This window comes from Schistocerca gregaria, chromosome 6, assembly GCF_023897955.1.
Source record: "Schistocerca gregaria isolate iqSchGreg1 chromosome 6, iqSchGreg1.2, whole genome shotgun sequence".
NCBI lineage: Eukaryota > Metazoa > Arthropoda > Insecta > Orthoptera > Acrididae > Schistocerca > Schistocerca gregaria.
The window spans coordinates 489,826,566-489,847,866 of NC_064925.1; the positions used below are offsets into that span (position 1 = coordinate 489,826,566).

The 21,301-nt window shown below is 36.2% G+C and overlaps 1 protein-coding gene across 3 annotated transcripts in view; it reads left to right on the forward strand.

The window, feature by feature from the left end:
• The window catches only part of LOC126278505 (inactive dipeptidyl peptidase 10-like), a 517,605-nt gene extending 496,721 nt beyond the window's left edge, over nt 1–20,884 (forward strand). For 2 of the 3 annotated variants that reach the window (XM_049978663.1, XM_049978662.1), the window contains exons 15-17: nt 1,606–1,766; nt 13,862–14,073; nt 19,995–20,884. In XM_049978663.1, coding sequence (XP_049834620.1) covers nt 1,606–1,766; nt 13,862–14,073; nt 19,995–20,138 — 517 coding nt within the window. In that variant the 3' untranslated portion in view covers nt 20,139–20,884. Of the gene's footprint in view, nt 1–1,605; nt 1,767–13,861; nt 14,074–19,994 lie in introns of those variants that run through there. The other variant, XM_049978664.1, reaches the window with a different exon arrangement.
• The last annotated feature ends 417 nt before the right edge of the window (nt 20,885–21,301 follow it).

The window sequence follows — 21,301 nt, forward strand, 5'->3', positions numbered from 1 at the left end:
TATACATAAGTAGGAAGGGGTTTCATATGAAGAATAAAACAAGCTCAAAAGCTCAGCTACAATGCTCAATTTCTTGTTTGTTTCATTATTTGATGCTCATAGCTTCCTTCACTAAGTAGATTGTTGTCTTTGCTCTTCCCACTCAGGATTTTCCATTATTATATAAAATATAACAACATTCATACTTTTAAATAAATGAAAAGAGACTGTTGTGGTTATTGTCCCATCAGTAAATTCCACAGTGTGCTACTGACTACTACACTGAGGTGAAAAAAGTCATGGGATACCTCCTAATATCAGGTTGGACCACTTTTTGCCCAGTGTAGTGCAGCAACTCAATGTGGCATGGACTCAGCAAGTCATTGGAAGTCCCCAGCAGAAAATACTGAGCCATGGTGCCTCTTAGCCATCTACAATTGAGAAAGTGTTGCTGGTGCAGGATACTGTGCACAAACTGACATCTCAATTATGTCCCATAAATATTCAATCTGATTCATGTTGGGCAATCTGCTTGAACTGTCCAGAATGTTCTTCAAACCAGTTGCGGACAATTGTGGCCTGGTGACATCACATTGTTGTGTGGAAACATAAAGTCTGTCAATGGCTTCAGAGAATCTCCAAGTAGCCAGACATAACCATTTACAGTCACTGACTGGTTCAGTTGGACTCGAGGACCCAGTCCATTCCATGTAAAAACAGCCCACATCATTAAGAAGTCACCACCTGCTTGCACAGTTGCTTGTTGAAAACTTGGGGGGGGGGATGACTTCATAGGGTCTGTGATACAGTCAAACCCTCCATCAGCTCTTACCAACTGAAATCAGGACTCATCTGACCAGGCTACAGTTTTCCATTTGTCTATGGCCCAACCGATATGGTCATGATTCCAGGAGAGATACTGTAGGCAGTGTTTAGAAAAGGCACTTGTCTCAGTTGTCTGATACCATAGCACATATATGCCAAATTTCGCCACACTGCCTAACAGATACGCTCATTGTACATTTTACATTGATTTCTGTGGTTATTTCATGCAGTGTTGCTTGTCTATTGGCACTGACAACTGCACACAAACACCACTGGCCTCAGTCATTAAGAGGAGGCCGTCAGACCCTGCACTATTAGTGGTGAGAGGTAATGCCTGAAATCTGGTTTTCTCAGAACACTTTTGACAGCATGGGTCTTGGCTATCAAGTTCCCTAATGACTTCCAAAATGGAATGTGTTGTGGATCTAGCTCCAACTACATATTCCATGTTCAAAGTCTGTTGATACCTGTTGTGTGGTCGTAATCATGTTGGAAACCTTTTTGCATGAATCATCTGAGTACAAATGATAGCTCTGCCAATGTACTGACTTTTGATACCTTGAATGTGATACTACCACCATCTCTATATGTGTTTATCGCTATCCCGTGACTTTTGACCCCTCTCTGTATAATTTAATTTTGAGATCACTAGAAAGGCATAATGAACTTTCCCCATATTTTATTATGTTTCTTTGTTGAATGGTTTGAAAATTTACGAAATGAAATGAAAAGTAGAGAGATGATAAGATTCAAAGGGATGTTAACCAAGACATTAGTCTAATACTTGAATGTAATTATTAGGTACCTGACGAACAACCTGAAGTTTGTTGATAGAGATCACGTAGCACTTTGGGGCTGGGGATATGGAGGATTTGCATCTGCTATGATCCTCAGCAATGATGACCACAGGCTGTTTCGGTGTGGGATTTCAGTTGCTCCCATCACTAGTTGGGCTTACTATGGTAAGATAAAAGAATTTTCATTCTTTTTCCTCATTAGAATCTGCATGAAAGATATGTACTCCACAAATAAATAAATCTATCTTCAAAGAGAGTAAATGCATTATTATTATCACCAGCAAAACTACTACTTGCATCCATCTTTAAGAAATTTTTATCTCATTAAAATCTGAAGTTGAGTTTTTTTAATTAAATTGCAGTGTGCATTTTTTATACAGTATTAATTTGTCAAAATATGATTTGTGCATCATAGATTACTAAAATACTTGACCAAGCTATCACTGAATATACTATTACCTTACAAACATAGCATTGGCTACACGCTATCGAAAACTGATATGCACGTACTGTGATCATATATGAAAATAAGGTTACATAATACTTGTCTTGATAGTAGATGTCATTCTTGTGTCTAGTGTTATGTATGTAGGTTTTTTGAGTACTGTCCTCCAGAATAATGTACATGAGAGAAAACATATTGGGAATCAGAATAAGTATAGTCCCTTGGCTAAATAATTCTCAACAAGAGGTTGACAGACTTACTTTACAAATGAGTCTTAACCATTCTTTTCTGGGCAATAAAGATTATTTTGAGAAAGAGAAGCGTTCACAGGAAAAATAATTCCATAACCCATTATGAAGTGTATCTAAATAAAGTAGGGTGCTTTTCCAATCTTCTGGCCATCAATGTAAGAAAAAAGTTCTTAATGCAAAATCAACTTTAATCTACCCTCTGTAGCAGCTTATTACCATAAGCAATGGTAAATGCTTCTAGAACTTTATAGCTAAAGCAAAGCTGCATGAAGTTCACCTTGTTTAGGTCTGCTGAGGGTGAGCTGACTGTAAATCATTTGATAAACATGGAAACAATATTAACAGTGTCCACAGTTGGTAAATTTTTAGTCACTATTGTAGTGTCATCTGCAAACATCATTAATTCACACTAGTTGGTCATAGCTATATACAAGTGATTAGCACAAAATCAATATATTAGTGGTTACAGGAGAGAATTCCCATGATATCTAACCTCCAATATGATATACAGATACTGCTGATTTAGAGTCCATTGCTTACAAACTGCTATTGATCCTGTTGGTGTTGTAGGATTTAAAGTTATCCAATTGCCACTGATATAATAATGGTGAACTTTCCCTAATAATAAATTCCAATCAAACAAGGCTTTACTCACATCAAAGAAACCAACTGGCAAACAGTTCCTGTTTAAAAACTCTAAGATGACATCCACAAATATGAAAATTGACTGTTCAGTTGCAAAATCTTTTTGAAAGACACATTTCCTTTTGTTTCTAATTCCAAAAGGGTTAGTATACTGACTATCTTTGAGTGCAGTAATTTTTTGAATATTTTTAATACTGTCAGAAATTAATTTGGTCTATAGTTTTCCATGTTCATTCAGGCAAATACTGGGCTGATCACCAATCTCCTCACAGAAAATACAGAACACAAACAACTAAACCTTGATAACACACAGAACAAAGCTTACATTGTTTACAGATGGATTAACAACTTCCCTCACTTGGTTAACTGATGATTGTGGCAACAGGAATGCCATCCGGCCACAACATTTTAATAAAACAAATGTGCCCACTTCATGAAAACAGAGAGTTCATTTTCAAGGGATAAATGCTAGGAAAGAGAAGTAGGTGACACACTCTAGTACATTTATCTATTAGAGATACAACACATTATTCTACTTATTTTGCTATAGTAGGTTTTCAGTAGTTTAATTGACATATTGCCTACATCAGTTGCATGTTTATTTTTTAATGATCCAATGGTTTTCTTGAGTTCTCTCTGGGCTATAGGTGAAGCAGGAATTTCATCACAAGCAATGAGATTTGGTGCTTGACGATATCCATTACCATACCAATAGTTGACCTACAGTCTATTGGTTCAGTGACATATGGGAAGTGATCATTAACAATCTTTTCAGGCTTTTGTTTAGCATTAATTTCATTGCTACAAACAAAAGGGAAATTTTGCCAGTCCTGATGGAAACTAAGCCAGTCTCATTTCTGCTGTTCTATATGCTTTTGATTTTGTTATCTCTATTATTAAATTTGTCCAACAAAAACAAATGTTTTACATTTTCAATCACTTTGTTCAAAATTTTACAGTGATTTTTGTATAAATTCACTTTTCTGGGTTAGCAGAAGTTCTCAATTCAAAATGTGATTCTAATTTCTTTTTGCAGCCCATTTTGATTCCTGTATCAGTCCATGGCTACTTAAGCTGTTGTTTGAAGATTGCCCTGCACATGTTTTATTTTTTAATTTGTTCAAAAAGGGACATAATTTCATTGCTGGTACTAAAAGTGTTTACCTTCATGAAGAGATGAACCTCAAAAATGAAATACAATCAAAGAAAGGTAGAAAAACTTGTTGGTAGTGAAATTTTTTATTTTAATGTATATAGATACAGATTACAAGCTCTGCAACTCCAGAATTCTGAAATGCTGCTTCTTAATTTCACATTCTGACAAATAGAGTAATGCTTCTTAATGTGGACTTCTTTACCATTGCAACTGTATATATCCGGGAACTCTAAAACCTCTTATCTGTTTCCAAATTCTACTAATGATCAAAAACATTTCTTCCAAAATATGATTATGTTGATCTTTCAGTTACAGTATGTTGTGTAAGGTAACTCTTCTTATATTGTGTATAAACATATATCGACCTGGCACGATGTTCACAAATTACAGCTCTAAAACAGCTAAACGCTAAGCTTTGTCTGTCCCCAGTGACATCACTCCCATTGTCACAGAACACACTGTACCATGGTGTGCCTCAATTCTCTGAGCCAGGACATGGGCATGTTAGATAACTGCCCCACCAGCAGGTACTGCAGTGCGTAGCAAAAACCATCATCACCATCCTGTCTTGAAGACGCACGCCAACCATCCGATGTGGCCTGTATGCATAAATAATAACAGACTTCCCTGCAGTAAATGATTCAAAACTTGTTACCAAATAAAAGTATATTTATAAGCGTCACAATAATATTTGATGGTAAAGTAAACATTGGGAAACACATCATGAAACTCAGAATGATATGCCCCACACTAGACAGCAGCAACGAGCCCTGAGTGGCAGGTACATAAACGTTTCATGACCAAAGGACTTTTTTTTTATCTCACTAATGAGAGAACAGTGTTGCAGGACATGGTACTATTCAGTATTAAGTGGAGTGAGGCACAAAGCTCTGGATGAAATGGTGGGACAGAAATTGGCAATGAAATATTAGTAATATTCAAGATGCAAAAATTTCAGAAGTTTGGGTTTAATTTGGTAGTAGAGAAATGCCTGACTGTATTTGAAAACATCAACAAAAATATGTTAACAAAGGAAAAGCTACTGATGTAGCACCAGAAGGAGTTTAAAAACATACAATATACAAAAGTAAAATGGAGGTGGAAAAAAAGAGTAACAAGACAAGGACATCAAGTAGTAAAAGGAGGGACATGTCTAAAGGAAATAGAAAAAAGATGAGATTCTTTAGAGAGAAAGAACAATCTTGTGTTGGGAAGGACAGGTAAGAAAATTGACCATACCCTTTATACAAGAAGCACCTCAGCATTTGCTATAAGTGATTTATGGAAACCATGCAAAACATAAATCTGGATGATCGAACAGGAATTTTAACTGCAATCCTTCTGAATATGAGTCCAGTGTCAACCACTGCATGAATGAAATAGACAATAGCAAGAATGAGTAGCCTTGCAGCAGGATATGTGGTGAGATTTATTTATTTATTTATTTCTTGTTCTGTAGATCCAGTTAGTGAGTCAATCACAAGGATATGGAACGTGTCAAATTGTACAGGTTTCAATTTAAACTTACAATAAATACCAGGGCAATTCACTGCCAAATTGTACATAGTTTAAGTAAGACATACTATAAATACAGTAACAGATACAATGTCAGTTAGATAACATAACAACCATTTAACAGAAAAAGGAGTTTCAAATAAAGGCTAAAGATAAGAGCACAAAGTTACATCAGATATTAGGCCTACAAGAGTAAATACAGCCAATTTGTTGTTACAAAAAGTGTGCTAATGCCCAAATGCACAATGAAATCAATTGAACTACTTATAGACACAATAAGTTTGGTGATGGCATACATTTTCTTTCAGATATTCATCCACAGTATAATAAGATTTCTTTGTCAGGTAATCTTTGAGAACTTGTTTAAATTTTGGCAGTTCTGTATGAACACATTTGATATGTAGTGGTAGAGCATTGAAAGCTTAATGCTGGTGTAGTAAACTCCTTTTTCTACCAGAGTGAGACGTTTCATTTCGAAATGTTGATTGTTTTTGTTTCTGGTGTTGTAACCATGGAATTTACTGTTGTCTTGGTAGATACAATAATTTTTGCACACAAAGGTCAGCAAGGAAAAATATACTGTGAGGCAGTTGTTAGGATACCTATCTTCCGAAACAAGTGCCTGCAAGAGTGTCTTTGATGGACCCCACACATTATTCTGATTGCTTTTTTCTGGATGGTGAAAACTTTTTTTTGCAAGTGGTTGGTTCCCCCAGAATATGATAGCATATGACATCAATGAGTGGAAGTAGCCAAAGTAGGCAACCTTAATGGTTTCAACTTCAGCCACTGAAGAAATTACCCGTAACGCAAATTCATGCCCTCCACAAGGAAATCCACATCTAATAGTGTTTCCCATTTAAGTAAATACCAAATGAAAACTTAATTAACATATTGACACCCAAACTGTTAAAATAAACTCAATTTACTTACATTGCCATCCAAAGTCTGTGTCACTGAGTTAACCTACAAATGAAAATATTAGTTTATTTTTCATTACTTTCAATAGTTATCTTATGGAATAATTTTTGGGATGATACAATGAAAACTCAATAATGTTTTCTTCTAAACAGCTAAGAGTTGACATTCTTCCCCTAATATGCTAGCACATTTAGTCTTCGGTGACATTTAAAACTAATAATAAAAAGTTTATATGAAACTGTGACTTCTCAATTATAATTTAAGAATTAAATTGTAATATATTCTTAGATGCTTCACTTAGTACTGATTCTTGAACCATAGTGAGTTCCACAGCATAACTGATATCTGTTTTCAAACCTTTGCCTATTCTGATTTTCTAGCTTTCACATTATGTTGTGGACCACCCAAACCTGTAACTATTCATGCTGTCCTTTTTGTATAAATTCATTGTCCCCAGTTAGCCCTAGTTTCTGTAGGGACCACATACTTAACCTTCAGACTACTACATTCCAGGACCCACAGCAACTTCCAAAAGGGGTCAAATAAGACCCCATGCAATAATAGTGATCTTTGAATAGAAATGAATCCAAAATGTAACAAAATACTTTTAGTACATGGCCAATATATTTTATTTGTTAATATAACACATTTAAGCAATTAATTAAAGCTATAATACTGTGGCAGTGAATACAAAGTTTAAGATAATAGCCTATATGTTTCATATTTTTCCCCTTTCTCATAGATAATGTTATACTGGTTTAACTATTCCTAATAAAACAAAACAAAAAAGAGAACACAACTGAATTTAAAAAAAGAAGGTATCAAATTTCCAAGCATTTGTCTACTTCATGTAGTCACTTCATGAAACACATATAATGTTAGAAATTTTCTTAAAATTTTTTGTGCATAACTATACATTTTTTGCACATTTCACAGAATACAAAACACTTTCTGCCAAACTTTCTTGGACACAGCTGATACCAGCTTCTTTTTGAAAGCTGCAATTTGGCAGAAGGTTCACCATCTTCTCTTCCCAGAGCCTAGAACAAGATTTTTAATTGATTTCCTAGTGTTACAGTAAATATGTTGAAAGAATAATTAAGCAATAAAAAAATTAAAAAATATGAAAGTGTGGACAATATTTCTAGTAAAATATTGTAATAAATATGTAAGTCGATTCTTATGTTAACATATTCAATACATCTCCACAAGAAGAAATTGTCCCCGACAGTAAAAAACTGGCTGTAGTGATATAGTGATACCACTCTTTAAAAAGTTGATAAAAGTAATGTCATAAACTAATGCTCAATCTCTCTTATAACTATATCTTTAAAAATGTTTGAAAAACTTGTGCACAGAGGGATTATTAATCATCTAAACTTCCACAATATCCTCAACAAAAGTAATTTTGGGTTTTGTGTTGGTATTTCTACCAAGAAAGCAATATTCTGTGTTATCAATCAAGTTTCAGGAACAATTAACATAAAAATGTCATCAGTACATTTTTTTGTGGTCTCTCGAAAGCCTTTGATTGTGTAAACCATAATTTTTTTCTGAGAAAGACAGAGTATTATGGTTTAGCAGATACTCTCACTTCAGGATTTCAGTGATATCTAAAGGATGAAAAACAGACTGTAATACAAAAGGGGCTATCTGGAGAACATGCACCATTTGAGAAGGACACCTCAAGTTGCGATGTGCCATAAGTCTCTATTCTGGGCCCACTGCTATTTCTTATTCTCATTACTGACTTACCACATCGTTCCAATATGAGTAAATTTACCCTTTTCACAGATGATACCATAATTCTCATAGACAAACTCTCAGAAAACAGTCTTGCACAAGATGCAGACAAAGTTTTCGTTGAAACGTTAAATGGTTTTCTTCAATGGTCTCTTACTTAATGCAGATAAAACACATTATATGAGGTTCCCTACACTACAAGGAAACCTTGAAGAAACTGACAAAGTATAGAGATGAACCGACATAGAAAGTTGAGGATACAAAATCCCTCCATCAGTTCAGTATATGCTCTGTAATTGGTATTTTATTTCCATTGTCTCATTATTGTCATGTAAATTATATAGATGGCAAATGTAATTGGTCAACAAACACTCTTCATCTTTTAAGGACTTAGCTCAGCAACACTTGCACTATGTATTATTGCAACAGTGGCTAAAGCAGATACCACTAATGTTTTGTACTTTGGCTACTTTCATTCATTAATGTTGTATGCTATTGTATCTGGGAGGAACCAAACTCTTACCAAAAAAAAAAATTGTGCGCAACCCCCCTACACACATTAGAATAATGAATGGTGTCCACTGTAGGCATTCTTGCAGGTACCTGATTTGAAGAATGGGAAATCTTGGCACCACCTCACAGTTCATTTTTTCCTTGTTGACTTTTGCCTGTAATGACTTTTCTCTTTACAAAGACAATAGCAAACATCATGACTACAACACAAGAATCAGAAGCAGTCTGCATAATGAACTGAAAAGTCTTAATCTGGTTCAAAATGGAATTTATTATTCCATCATTAAGCTGTTTAATGCACTCCCATCACATATTTAATATCTTCAAAATCAATTGCCCAGATTCAAATAAACTGAGAAAGAGTACCTCACAAAGAAATCTTTTTATATGGTTCACGGATTTCTGGGACAAAATGAATGCACTGCTAAACTTAGTTATTTTAGAACTAGATTTGGTTTATTTCGTGTCAGGATACCTAAACATGTTTGTGGTGCACTATTTAACAGTCAATGTAAACTACAATATCTGTGTCATAGGTTTCATCTTTTTTCTCATCGCTAATGTTACAATTGTTTCGGAACTAGTTTTGATTAATTTTATGTCAGCAGTACTATTTTAAACAAGACTTTTAATCTTTACTCTCTTTTTACTTGTATGTTGAGATCGAACTGTTACCTGTCTTATCTTTTTTTGGGAACTATCACAGCCAAGTGAAAATTTGGTTTTTGTATTCATTGATTATTGATTGCAATATTTAGCATAATTTTACTCCATTACTCATTCTTCCACAGTACAACTCAGTTTTTCATTATTTCTGTAATTGGTATTTTATTTCCATTATCTCCTTACTGTCACATAAGCTATATTTCAACTCTGTACAATTTGATACATTCCATATCCTTACAATTCAGTTGCTACCAGGATTTACAGGACAAAATAAATAAAAATAAATATCATCTTTGTAACTACTAAGGGTCATTCAGGTCATCGTTTGATTTGTGGTATGATTAGCTCCTTGCCACAATTCATCAGAAAATTTCTCCTCCCTTGAGTAGATCTTGATGGAAGATGCTGACTTTTTGTCTTCCCTAATATATTAGATATACAAACACCCTATGTCAACAATATTGAAGAATAAGACATATGGTAGTCTTCTTGTGCTTCTTTTCACAGAATATTCATTGACCATCTTGTCCATTGCATCGACATCCCTTTGTTGATGTTTTTGTAATGCAAAATAATGTCTTTCAGTATTACCTCCTACATTCATTTCATGATGCCTGGTGCTGAGCAAAATCACAGCATGAGTCTCCTTCACGTCATTGGACCCAAAGGTAAACTCATTATGAAAAATGAAGACAGATGGCATTACTTCCTTATAGGTTTCAGCAACAAAGCATTAGGTATTTCTTGCGTATGCTTCCTCATTGTTCTGCAGAAGGTCAAATTTCTCTTGTAATGTTCAATTGCAAGTGGAAGAGACATTAAAAAGTTATCTGTGCTGATGCCACAACCTCCTCTAAGGCAGCTAGTTATATCCAATACCACTCTTTGTCCTTGATTTTTTTTTCTAGGGTATTCCCTTCTTTGCCAGTATATACTTCAGCCAAAGGCCATACTTTCACCCAGTACTTAGCAGGTTTTGACTTCATATAAAAAACAAATGGACAATGTTCACAGAAAGAAACAAGTTGTTCATCTACTGTGATATGTGAATCAGGATTGTAATTAGATTTCCAGTGGTTGACAGATAATATGAAGACATCTCTGACAGCAGTGAGTTTATCATTATTTCTCCTATCATTTCTTGTAGTGATGCCACCAAATCTGATAAATGTAGATAACTATTGAAATCAAGTTTGAGACATTCAAGCAAGGAAGACATCTTTTTTGCACATAAGATCTGTGATACACAACAATTCTATAGGCTTCTGTTTAGCTTTTAGAACACCTTTAGTTGTCAGAACCCATAAAATATGTACATTTCATCAACAACTATCAGCAACCATTATTTCTGCTTTGCTGGGTATCTTGCATTCCATTCCTCACAATATGCCTGTGCCTTTATTATTAGCGCTGTCAACAAGAACTTTTAAAATACTGTCATCAAGGAACAACTTGAAAGCTTCACTTACTGATTCAGTTCATTAAATGCTCCTGAAAGCACTTCAATAACATTATGAACTGTTCAACACACAGCTTACGGTGGATTTCTAGACCAAGATATTCCATTTTTACTTCTATAATTTTTATCGGTTGGTATATTATCAGTGTCATCTTCATCGCACTGTTTTCTATTTCATTTGCTATTTCTTCTTCCACCTCTAACACAGTCTCATTTTCTGGTGATTTTGATTCATTGTCACTATTTAGTTCTTCACTATTATTCTGCATAATGGAAATTATTTCACTAAGATGCTCTGCGTTACTTAGGTCATATCTGTAATAATACCTTTCTGATATTTTTAATTCTCTGAAACAAACATCACTTGTAACCTCTCACATTAGTGCCAAATAATAAACTAAACAAAATGAGACAAAACAAGTATGAGTGTTTATGCTCCCAGTGAACATACTGAAATGTTTATTAGTGGCATCATTATTGCCAATGTAATGAAAATCAGTTATATTCAGAAACAGAAATTTTTGTATAACTCCAACTAACAAGTGGGATCAATAGAGACCCCAGTCAATAGAAAGAAATATTATTTACATTTTATTCAACAAATTAGGAAAAGACAGATTGCTACTAACTGTAAAGAAGACACATTGAGTTGTAGACAGTCACAATTAGAAGACACTTGCATAAAGCTTTCAGCCACAGCCTTCATCAGCAAAAGAGAAACACACACTATTCAATACACACAAGCAAGCACACCTCATGCACACATGACTGCCAACCCCAGCAGCTCCGGCCAGAACACACTTATCATGTGGGATGCAAGCAGCAATCTGAAGGGGGTGGGGAAGGGGAAGGGATAGTAGTCTACAGGTGGAGAGAAACACTGTCTGGTGGAGCATGCAGAGACTAGAATGCCAACAGGTGCAGTGTCAGGAGGTTGTGGGGCAGGGAGGTGGGGAAAAAAGGAGTGAAAAAAATAGAGGAGTGCGCAAAGACAGGTGGGTGCATTGGCACAGGGAAGCAAATGAACAGTGTTGGAGACGAGAATTGGAAAAGATAATATGAAAGAGAGTATGGAAACTGTTGGGTGGAGGGTTTGGGGACAGTATGCTACTATAGGTAGAGGCCAGGATAATTACAGAGTGGAGAATGTGTTGTTAGGATAACCCTGTGGCACAGCATGCATCTAAACATAACATACTTGATTTCAAAGGCTGCTTCACTGTCTGAGCCATCTGGATCCTTCCCTCCTCCACCAGCTTTTCTGGACTGCACAGACAGGAGTTACCTCCCCTGGTGTAGGCCTGAGTTCTTCACTTACTTAGTTACTTATATACAAGAGGAGGAAGGGCACCATCAGTCATAAATTTTTAGTTAATTTATTGCTCTTGTACTCCTGTCAATGACTCTCCTTCCACAACAACTTACTGTGTCTGCCATACAAACAAATCTGCGATCCAGTCACAAATTGCATTTGATAATCCACATGACCATATTATTGTCAGTAAGCATCAGTGTAACACTTGAGACAAATGCTTCATGGATGTCAAGAAATACTGCATCTGGCTCTCTGCCTTGATCCATACCTTTCTGGGTGCCATGTGAAAAAAGTACAAGTTGAGTTTTGCATGGCCTATGCTAGTTGGCATGCAGGAGGTCATTCTGTTCCAAATATCTCATTATATTTGAGCTCAGAATATGCTCTTAAGATTCTACAACAAACAGAGGTCAGTGATACTGAATGGTAGTTTCTTGTATCACTTCTGATACCCTTCTAGTAGACTGATGTGTCTTCTGGTTTATTCTAACTACTCAGCACAATTCGTTCTTCAAGGGCTCTGTTGTATAGTATGGTTGAAGCAGGGACTAACTCAGCTGCAATTTCTGTATAGAATCTGATGGGGATTCCCATCAGGCCCTGGGACTTTGCTCAGCTGTTGCTATTTCGGTTGTTTCTCATCCAGCATCCACGAGTCCCCAGACACTAAATTTCACGTCACTGACAGGCTTTATGTATGATCAAAATTTGTTTGGGTTTTGTGAGAGCTCTTATTTCTACTATTGTAGTTGTTGAACACTTAACAATTGCTCTTTTGACAACCAAACAACTTCATTTAGCGCCTTTCTGTCTGTACTCCCGTGCTTTGTTCTACAACTAAAGTGCAGCAGTTGCTACTTCTTTAGAAGTTTCTGCTGGTAAAAATGGGTAAAGAAAGAAGACGAGCATAGATAAATTACAATATAAATAGTTGTCGCACATTCCAATACAAACATCACATGCATTCTAACTGATAGTAGGACACACACATTGGCACAAAATAATTATTGTTGTTCCTTGCCTGGGAAGACACAGGCGGTTATGTATTCTGCGAGATGATAACAGCCTAATGAAAGTATTGAATTGAGAGTATTGAATAACATTTACAGAATGAACAATACTAAAACAGTACAGAATGAACACAAAACATTAAAATATGCAAGTTGCATGAATGTAGTATAAGAGTGGTGTAGACACTGTGAGAGAGGAGAAATAAGAGGTATAAATTGTTTTAGTAAGAATACATCAATTCCAATACAATGATTAATGGCCCGAAATTAAAGCAGGCCTATCCACAATATAAATTCTAATAATGTAAGTCCAAGCATTCTCTTAGGAGGAAGAGTACAATAGGCACAAAACTGTAACACTAACAATACGTTGCAGTCCAAGTTTGTGGAGATGAATATGATCACTGAAGATGAGGTCAAGGTGCGTGAGGCTGGTTAATTGGATCATGCAAAACTACTCAGTTGTTACGTGATGCTGCCCTAATAAGATGTAAACCACATAATAATGAACACATAACAGTGAGGCAAAATGAAATGTGTTTTCATTTACTATTAATGATACATGCTTGAAACAAACAACAATATTCCAAAACTAATAATAGTGTGGTTACCATTTCACAGATTCTGCATACACAGAGCGATATATGGGCCTGCCTTCTGTCGAAGACAATTACGTTGGCTATGAACAAGCAAATGTAACAAACAGAGCTGGCAGACTGCAAGACAAAATGTTTCTACTCATCCATGGCACTGCTGATCACACTGTACATTATCAGCAAAGCATGTTGCTTGTAAGTGCTCTTACAAGAGAAGGAGTTCTTTTCAGGCACCAGGTAACATTATATATGTTGTGGTCTTTCAACAAGCCATGTAGTGTAGTATACTAAACTTGTTGTTTATGGAGGTTTATTTGCTTATTTTTCTTTAATTCTCAGACAAATAAGTTTTTGTTGTTAACACTCAATTCTTAGACAAGAAACTTTATCCTGTTGAAACTCAAAAGCCTCTCTCCTTATTTGGGTTATCATCAATACTGTCATCACCTGCCCACCTTCCTTCCTCCCTCTCCCTTACTTTGTTTACTTTATTCTATTCATTCTATTGCTCAATGTAGATTATCATAAACTTTCTTTCTTACTTTATCACTCATCTTACCTGTAAAATAATTTCATAAATTCTGATAGTAAGTAGTTTCTACTACATTTCATGAATCATATTATTAGAGAGGTAGTAAATAACTAGAGGAGGTACTGAATTGAATCATAGAAAAAAGTAATTTAGGCACAGTTTGATTAAATGAAGGGACTGGTTAAGAGGACACATCACATCCAGAGGGAAAAAGAAGTTGCCTGATGGTGTGTGTGAGTGCATGTGCTTGGGGATGGGGAGGGGGGCAGACTTTTGTACAGGGAGATCATGGCTCGAGTACAGTAACCAGTTTCAAATGCATGATGCACATACATTACAGTAGCTACACAGAGATGGAGAGACTCATATAGGTAAGACTATTGTGGAAATCTCCACAACAGTAACATCAACAACATTATTTTTCCATTGCCTCTAAGTATTTGGTTCCAAATGAACTTGGAGGATGTTGGCTTCAGATACATTGTACAATAAATTATGTACCTTTAGTCATTCCTGGCTGTTAGCTGTGGAGAACCAAGCACATGGAACACACCACCATTTTCTTATATATGCCATTTTGTTGCTTTTAACTGAAATTTTTACTCCTTTCAAAAGCAAACAGTGCAATGCATCTCTTATCTCACAATACTATATTGGACATGGATGCATAGCGAACTTCGTCACTGCAACTATGATTTTCTAAAGTTACGCTTTGAAATGAGCTAGTTGAATTACATTTTGCTCCATGCCTGCCAGGATAATTTTTTGTCTGTAATATCTGACCCAATATTCCTCATCCAATTTCCTTTTACACAAGGATGTTCATTATTTTGAGTGATTATTTATTCTAAATAGAAAAGGAACAAATTAATGAGAGTACTAGTCTTGACATATTTCCAGTAACTAGGGAATGCACACTGTCCAGAGAGATTCAGTAATCTTTGGCTTACAGTCTCACCACTATTTCACATGTCTACTCCCCAGCAGTTTTTACTCTGATATATCAAATGGCTGGAAGATCTTAATAAACTGAATGCAGATCCCAAGCTTTCCTTAAATGTAAACCTCAATCGCCGTTTATTAGGTGTTGGAATACATTGTTCTTGACAACCTCTCAGGTCTACCATCTCAAAAATGACTGAACGACTGCATTGTTAATGGTTATACTCCCGTGGAGGCAGCCATTGTGCTTAGCTGGCTCAACAAAGTGAATCATTGGTGTTCTTTCATCTCTACTCAGTTTCAGTCATAGTCTTTCTCACACATTATAAGTCAAACTGGCATGGAATGTGGTATCTATATAGCCAAGAAAGTCTTGAACATCCTTATCATTAAAAGCAGACATTTAACTCTCACTTATCGGAAAGGAACATATTCAATTTTGTTTCCATGAGAGTTGACCAATTTTGTGGAGATTGGACAGGCACAGGATGAATATGTGGCCTTTAAGAATCATGAAAGAAGGTTGTATACGTGGAAGAACCCTGGAGATACCAAAAGGTATCAGATAGATTATATAATGGTAAGACAGAGATTTAGGAACCAGGTTTTAAGTTGTAAGACATTTCCAGGGGCAGATGTGGACTCCGACCACAATCTATTGGTTATGACCTGTAGATTAAAACTGAAGAAACTGCAAAAATGTGGGAAATTAAGGAGATGGGACCTGGATAAACTGAAAGAACCAGAGGTTGTACAGAGTTTCAGGGAGAGCATAAGGGAACAATTGACAGGAATAGGGGAAAGAAATACAGTAGAAGAAGAATGGGTAGCTCTGAGGGATGTAGTAGTGAAGGCAGCAGAGGATAAAGTAGGTACAAAGACGAGGGCTGCTAGAAATCCTTGGGTAACAGAAGAAATATTGAATTTAATTGATGAAAGGAGAAAATATAAAAATGCAGTAAATGAAGCAGGCAAAAAGGAATACAAACGTCTCAAAAATGAGATCGACAGGAAGTGCAAAATGGCTAAACAGGGATGGCTAGAGGACAAATGTAAGGATGTAGAAGCTTATCTCACTAGGGGTAAGATAGATACTGCCTACAGGAAAATTAAAGAGACCTTTGGAGAGAAGAGAACCACGTGTATGAATATCAAGAGCTCAGATGGCAGCCCAGTTCTAAGCAAAGAAGGGAAGGCAGAAAGGTGGAAGGAGTATATAGAAGGTTTATACAAGGGCGATGTACTTGAGGACAATATTATGGAAATGGAAGAGGATGTAGCTGAAGATGAAATGGGAGATAAGATACTGCGTGAAGAGAGTGACAGAGCACTGAAAGACCTGAGTCGAAACAAGGCCTCCGGAGTAGACAACATTCCATTAGAACTACTGACAGCCTTGGGACAACCAGTCCTGACAAAACTCTACCAGCTGGTGAGCAAGATGTATGAGACAGGCGAAATACCCTCAGACTTCAAGAAGAATATAATAATTCCAATCCCAAAGAAAGCAGGTGCTGACAGATGTGAAAATTACCGAACTATCAGTTTAATAAGCCACGGCTGCAAAATACTAACGCGAATTCTTTACAGACGAATGGAAAAACTGGTAGATGCAGACCTCGGGGAGGATCAGTTTGGATTCCATCGAAATGTTGGAACACGTGAGGCAATACTGACCTTACGACTTATCTTAGAAGAAAGATTAAGAAAAGGCAAACCTACGTTTCTAGCATTTGTAGACTTAGAGAAAGCTTTTGACAATGTTGACTGGAATACTCTTTTTCAAATTCTAAAGGTGACAGGGGTAAGATACAGGGAGCGAAAGGCTATTTATAATTTGTACAGAAACCAGATGGCAGTCATAAGAGTCGAGGGGCATGAAAGGGAAGCAGTGGTTGGGAAAGGAGTGAGACAGGGTTGTAGCCTCTCCCCGATGTTATTCAATCTGTATATTGAGCAAGCAGTAAAGGAAACAAAAGAAAAATTTGGAGTAGGTATTAAAATTCATGGAGACGAAGTAAAAACTTTGAGGTTCGCTGATGACATTGTAATTCTGTCAGAGACGGCAAAGGACTTGGAAGTGCAGTTGAACGGAATGGACAGTGTCTTGAAAGGAGGATTTAAGATGAACATCAACAAAAGCAAAACGAGGATAATGGAATGTAGTCAAATTAAATCAGGTGATGCTGAGGGAATTAGATTAGGAAATGAGACACTTAAAGTAGTAAAGGAGTTTTGCTATTTAGGAAGTAAAATAACTGATGATGGTCGAAGTAGAGAGGATATAAAATGTAGACTGGCAATGGCAAGGAAAGCGTTTCTGAAGAAGAGAAATTTGTTAACATCGAATATAGATTTATGTATCAGGAAGTCGTTTCTGAAAGTATTTGTTTGGAGTGTAGCCATGTATGGAAGTGAAACATGGACGATAACTAGTTTGGACAAGAAGAGAATAGAAGCTTTCGAAATGTGGTGCTACAGAAGAATACTGAAGATAAGGTGGATAGAGCACGTAACTAATGAGGAGGTATTGAATAGGATTGGGGAGAAGAGAAGTTTGTGGCACAACTTGACTAGAAGAAGGGATCGGTTGGTAGGACATGTTTTGAGGCATCAAGGGATCACAAATTTAGCATTGGAGGGCAGCGTGGAGGGTAAAAATCGTAGAGGGAGACCGAGAGATGAGTACACTAAGCAGATTCAGAAGGATGTAGGTTGCAGTAGGTACTGGGAGATGAAGCAGCTTGCACAGGATAGAGTAGCATGGAGAGCTGCATCAAACCAGTCTCAGGACTGAAGACAACAACAACAACAACAATTTTTGTTTCTTGGTTTCAATGCAACTTACAGGCACAACTGATTTTTACTTAACCTGGCATGATTAAGACATTCAGGTCTCCTTTACAGCTAAAGAGATATCCTTGGATAATTAATAGAGTAATGTCCCAGTACATGACCTGAACATAGTAGTAGAGACTTACAGTCATGAATACATGGTATTACAGTAAGGCCAGTCTCACTAACATTATATTAAATAATTTTCTCATAATATGATGTCCCTGTTGAATAGAAGTATTGAATGCTAACATAAATGCATGGTAGCAATAAGAAGAAATCAAATCTGGAGAAGCTGATTGATCCAGGAAAGAGAGAGAAATAATGTGGTTAAGTTAGCAAATGAGAAGGAATTCCTTTGAAATATTTTTCATTGTGAGGGATGATGGCAAATGCCAAGGAAGAAAGATTCATTTTTAATGTTACATCAGTGACAAGCTCATTAGAAATAGAACACCAACTCAGATAGAGCAAGGATGGAGAAGAAAATTAACCATGTTATTTTCAGAGCAACTTTCCCAATATAGACTTAAGTATTTTAAAGAAATGTTATCCAAAGACCCCCACCCACACAATGGCGCATTATTATTCTTGAAACTCAAAGCTGTGCATGGCACGTTGGTTCTCTTCATCCCAAATATGGTTTTTGTGGAAATTGAAAATATCTATCTCTGTGATTTTTGCTTTACTAGCCTGTGGTTTTTAAAACAGGGCTGCCTGACACAGTTGTCCAAGAATTATGTACCAAACATCATTCATTATAAAAATCAATTGGTTTTGCTGCATATAGGTTTACACATTTTGTCACAAAAGAGCAGTTCACTTTCTCATGGAGATGCTCTTTCCATTGCTAGATGCTACAAGTACATCAAAAAATGTTTCACTGTTAAATTTCCAAAAGTATATTTTACAAAAAAAAATCTGGCAGTGTATTGCTTTGATCCACAAATTCAAATAACTGTGGCAATAAAATCTAAGAAATTCTGGTTTACAAAGATTCATTCACATAGGGTATGTTCCATAAATCTTATCAAGGATGTGGAATGTGTCCAGGACTGGAGGAGGTGAGCCTGACTCGGTTCAAATCTGCCTTGCAGGTTAACAACAAGGATTTGTGAGCCAGCCAGCCAGCCTGGATGTGGTTTCTAGGTGATTTCCCCCATCCCACAACATGAATAGCAGGCTGGTACCAAATTGCACTTCAGTTGCATGCAATACAAACATTTAGAACACGTTCTCATACTTGCACGTAGGATTAACTCTAGGCACAGACAGATGGAGGGGGAGGGGGGGGGGAATAAAAGTTTGATGGCCTAAGGTATTTATTTCTCTTCAAACACTTCATCAGCAGCTGCACAACTAGTGGTAATCTACTGATGTTGGTAAGTACAGGAATTTTGAAGGCCTACTGACAGACATTCTTTACACTTATCACTTACATATGGCACAAGACTGGTGAGAAATTAGAGGAGGAGGGGGTGGGGGGAGGTTTTGGTGATCATAGGAGATAGTTCATGTTGTAACCTGCTATACACTGCAAAGTACTCTGCAGAATACAAGTTGGAGTGACACTGGTGTAGGAGCTGACATATTTACCATCAAATGTTGCGTGTTTTCCTTCCTGCCAGCTTGCATAAGAATAATTCAGTGCATGTTATTGTGGTTTCACCATAGAGGTGGAACGATAAGTTTCCATTCAGAATGCATTACACCTACTTGGTTCCTATCACAAACCCCAAAGTTTATGATGTCAATTCTGATGCACTCTTTAGACAGCTGTAGAACTTATAAATCATTAAAAGCTATGTATTGCATTGTCGTACTAATGTTAATACCCATTATTTCACAGACATACCCAGATGAAGGAAATGCATTCTCTGGAGTAAAGCAGCACTTATATCGAGTCATGGAGGCCTTCTTTGATGACTGTTTTGGCCCTCTGGACTTTGAAGAATGGGAAATGGGCTCAAACTTGTTTTCTAGAAAGCCATGAAGAAGTCCACTGTTCTTTTTTTCATATCACCGTCCAGCTGTCATTGCCATTCTATGAGACTGACTTAATAATATGGACTGAAAAAATTATTTGGTAAAGAAGATCCCTTCAGATTCTTTTACTTGCTGACAGGGTTAGTATAGAATATTGACAAAATAATGGAGTAGGAAAATCCTACAGATGAACCTACCAAAACATTTTTGTTGGCATTTGTTCATGAACCTGCAGTTAGACAAAATAAAGCAAGACAACACATTTTTAAGTGGGAAGACTGATGATCCTCTAATAAAGTTGTTTCTCATCATGAAGGTCAGTAAATATTGTGCAACAGATAGCAGTTTTTTGAATGGAAGGCAAGGAGAGTATAAATCTTTCAACAAAGACATTTACACAGTGCACACAGGAGATCATCATGGCTCTGTTATAATGTTTTCTTTTCTTTTCTTTTTTTTACTTTCCAGACTCATAATTGTACCAAACATTAAAGTTTCACTTCTTGCATATTTTTGGTTAATTAAATGAAAATTAAACAACCTTTCTCAAAGTTCAGGAGTACAAATTGTTAATGCTTTAATAAAACTTACATATCTATGAAACATGACATGTTTTATCAATAATGTTCATTGCACATTACCTCTACACTATAACTTTTAATTCTGTCTAACCATTATGTCAGATCATGATCCAAATAAGAATTCCTCTTTTCATGAAAAATGCATGTAATAGATGATACTCATAAAACTGAAGACATGTCACAGGAAATCAAAAAGGAGAGATGAAACTAATTCCTCCAACAACTATGACATTATGATGGAACATTTCAATGTAGAAGCAGCTACTTTCAGTTGTAAAATAAAAGCGAAAATACATAAAGTTGAAATCTTCATATTACATCTAAATATGAAGTTCATCCATATCCTCTGGGAACACATATTTTAAAACAAAATATACAGTGTGCATATTTTTGCCTCTGTTGATTTCAGTGTACAACAATTACATTGCATCACAGTTACAAGTCACAATAGTACTTCCAGTTGTGCAGCTTTTTGCCTGAAATATTTCTAAGTAAGTCTGAGATGTGATAAAAACTTAATGTATGACAATGCTGGTGAAGGAGCTATTTTGTTACCTCACTGGTGTAGAAATTATACAGTGTGGATACA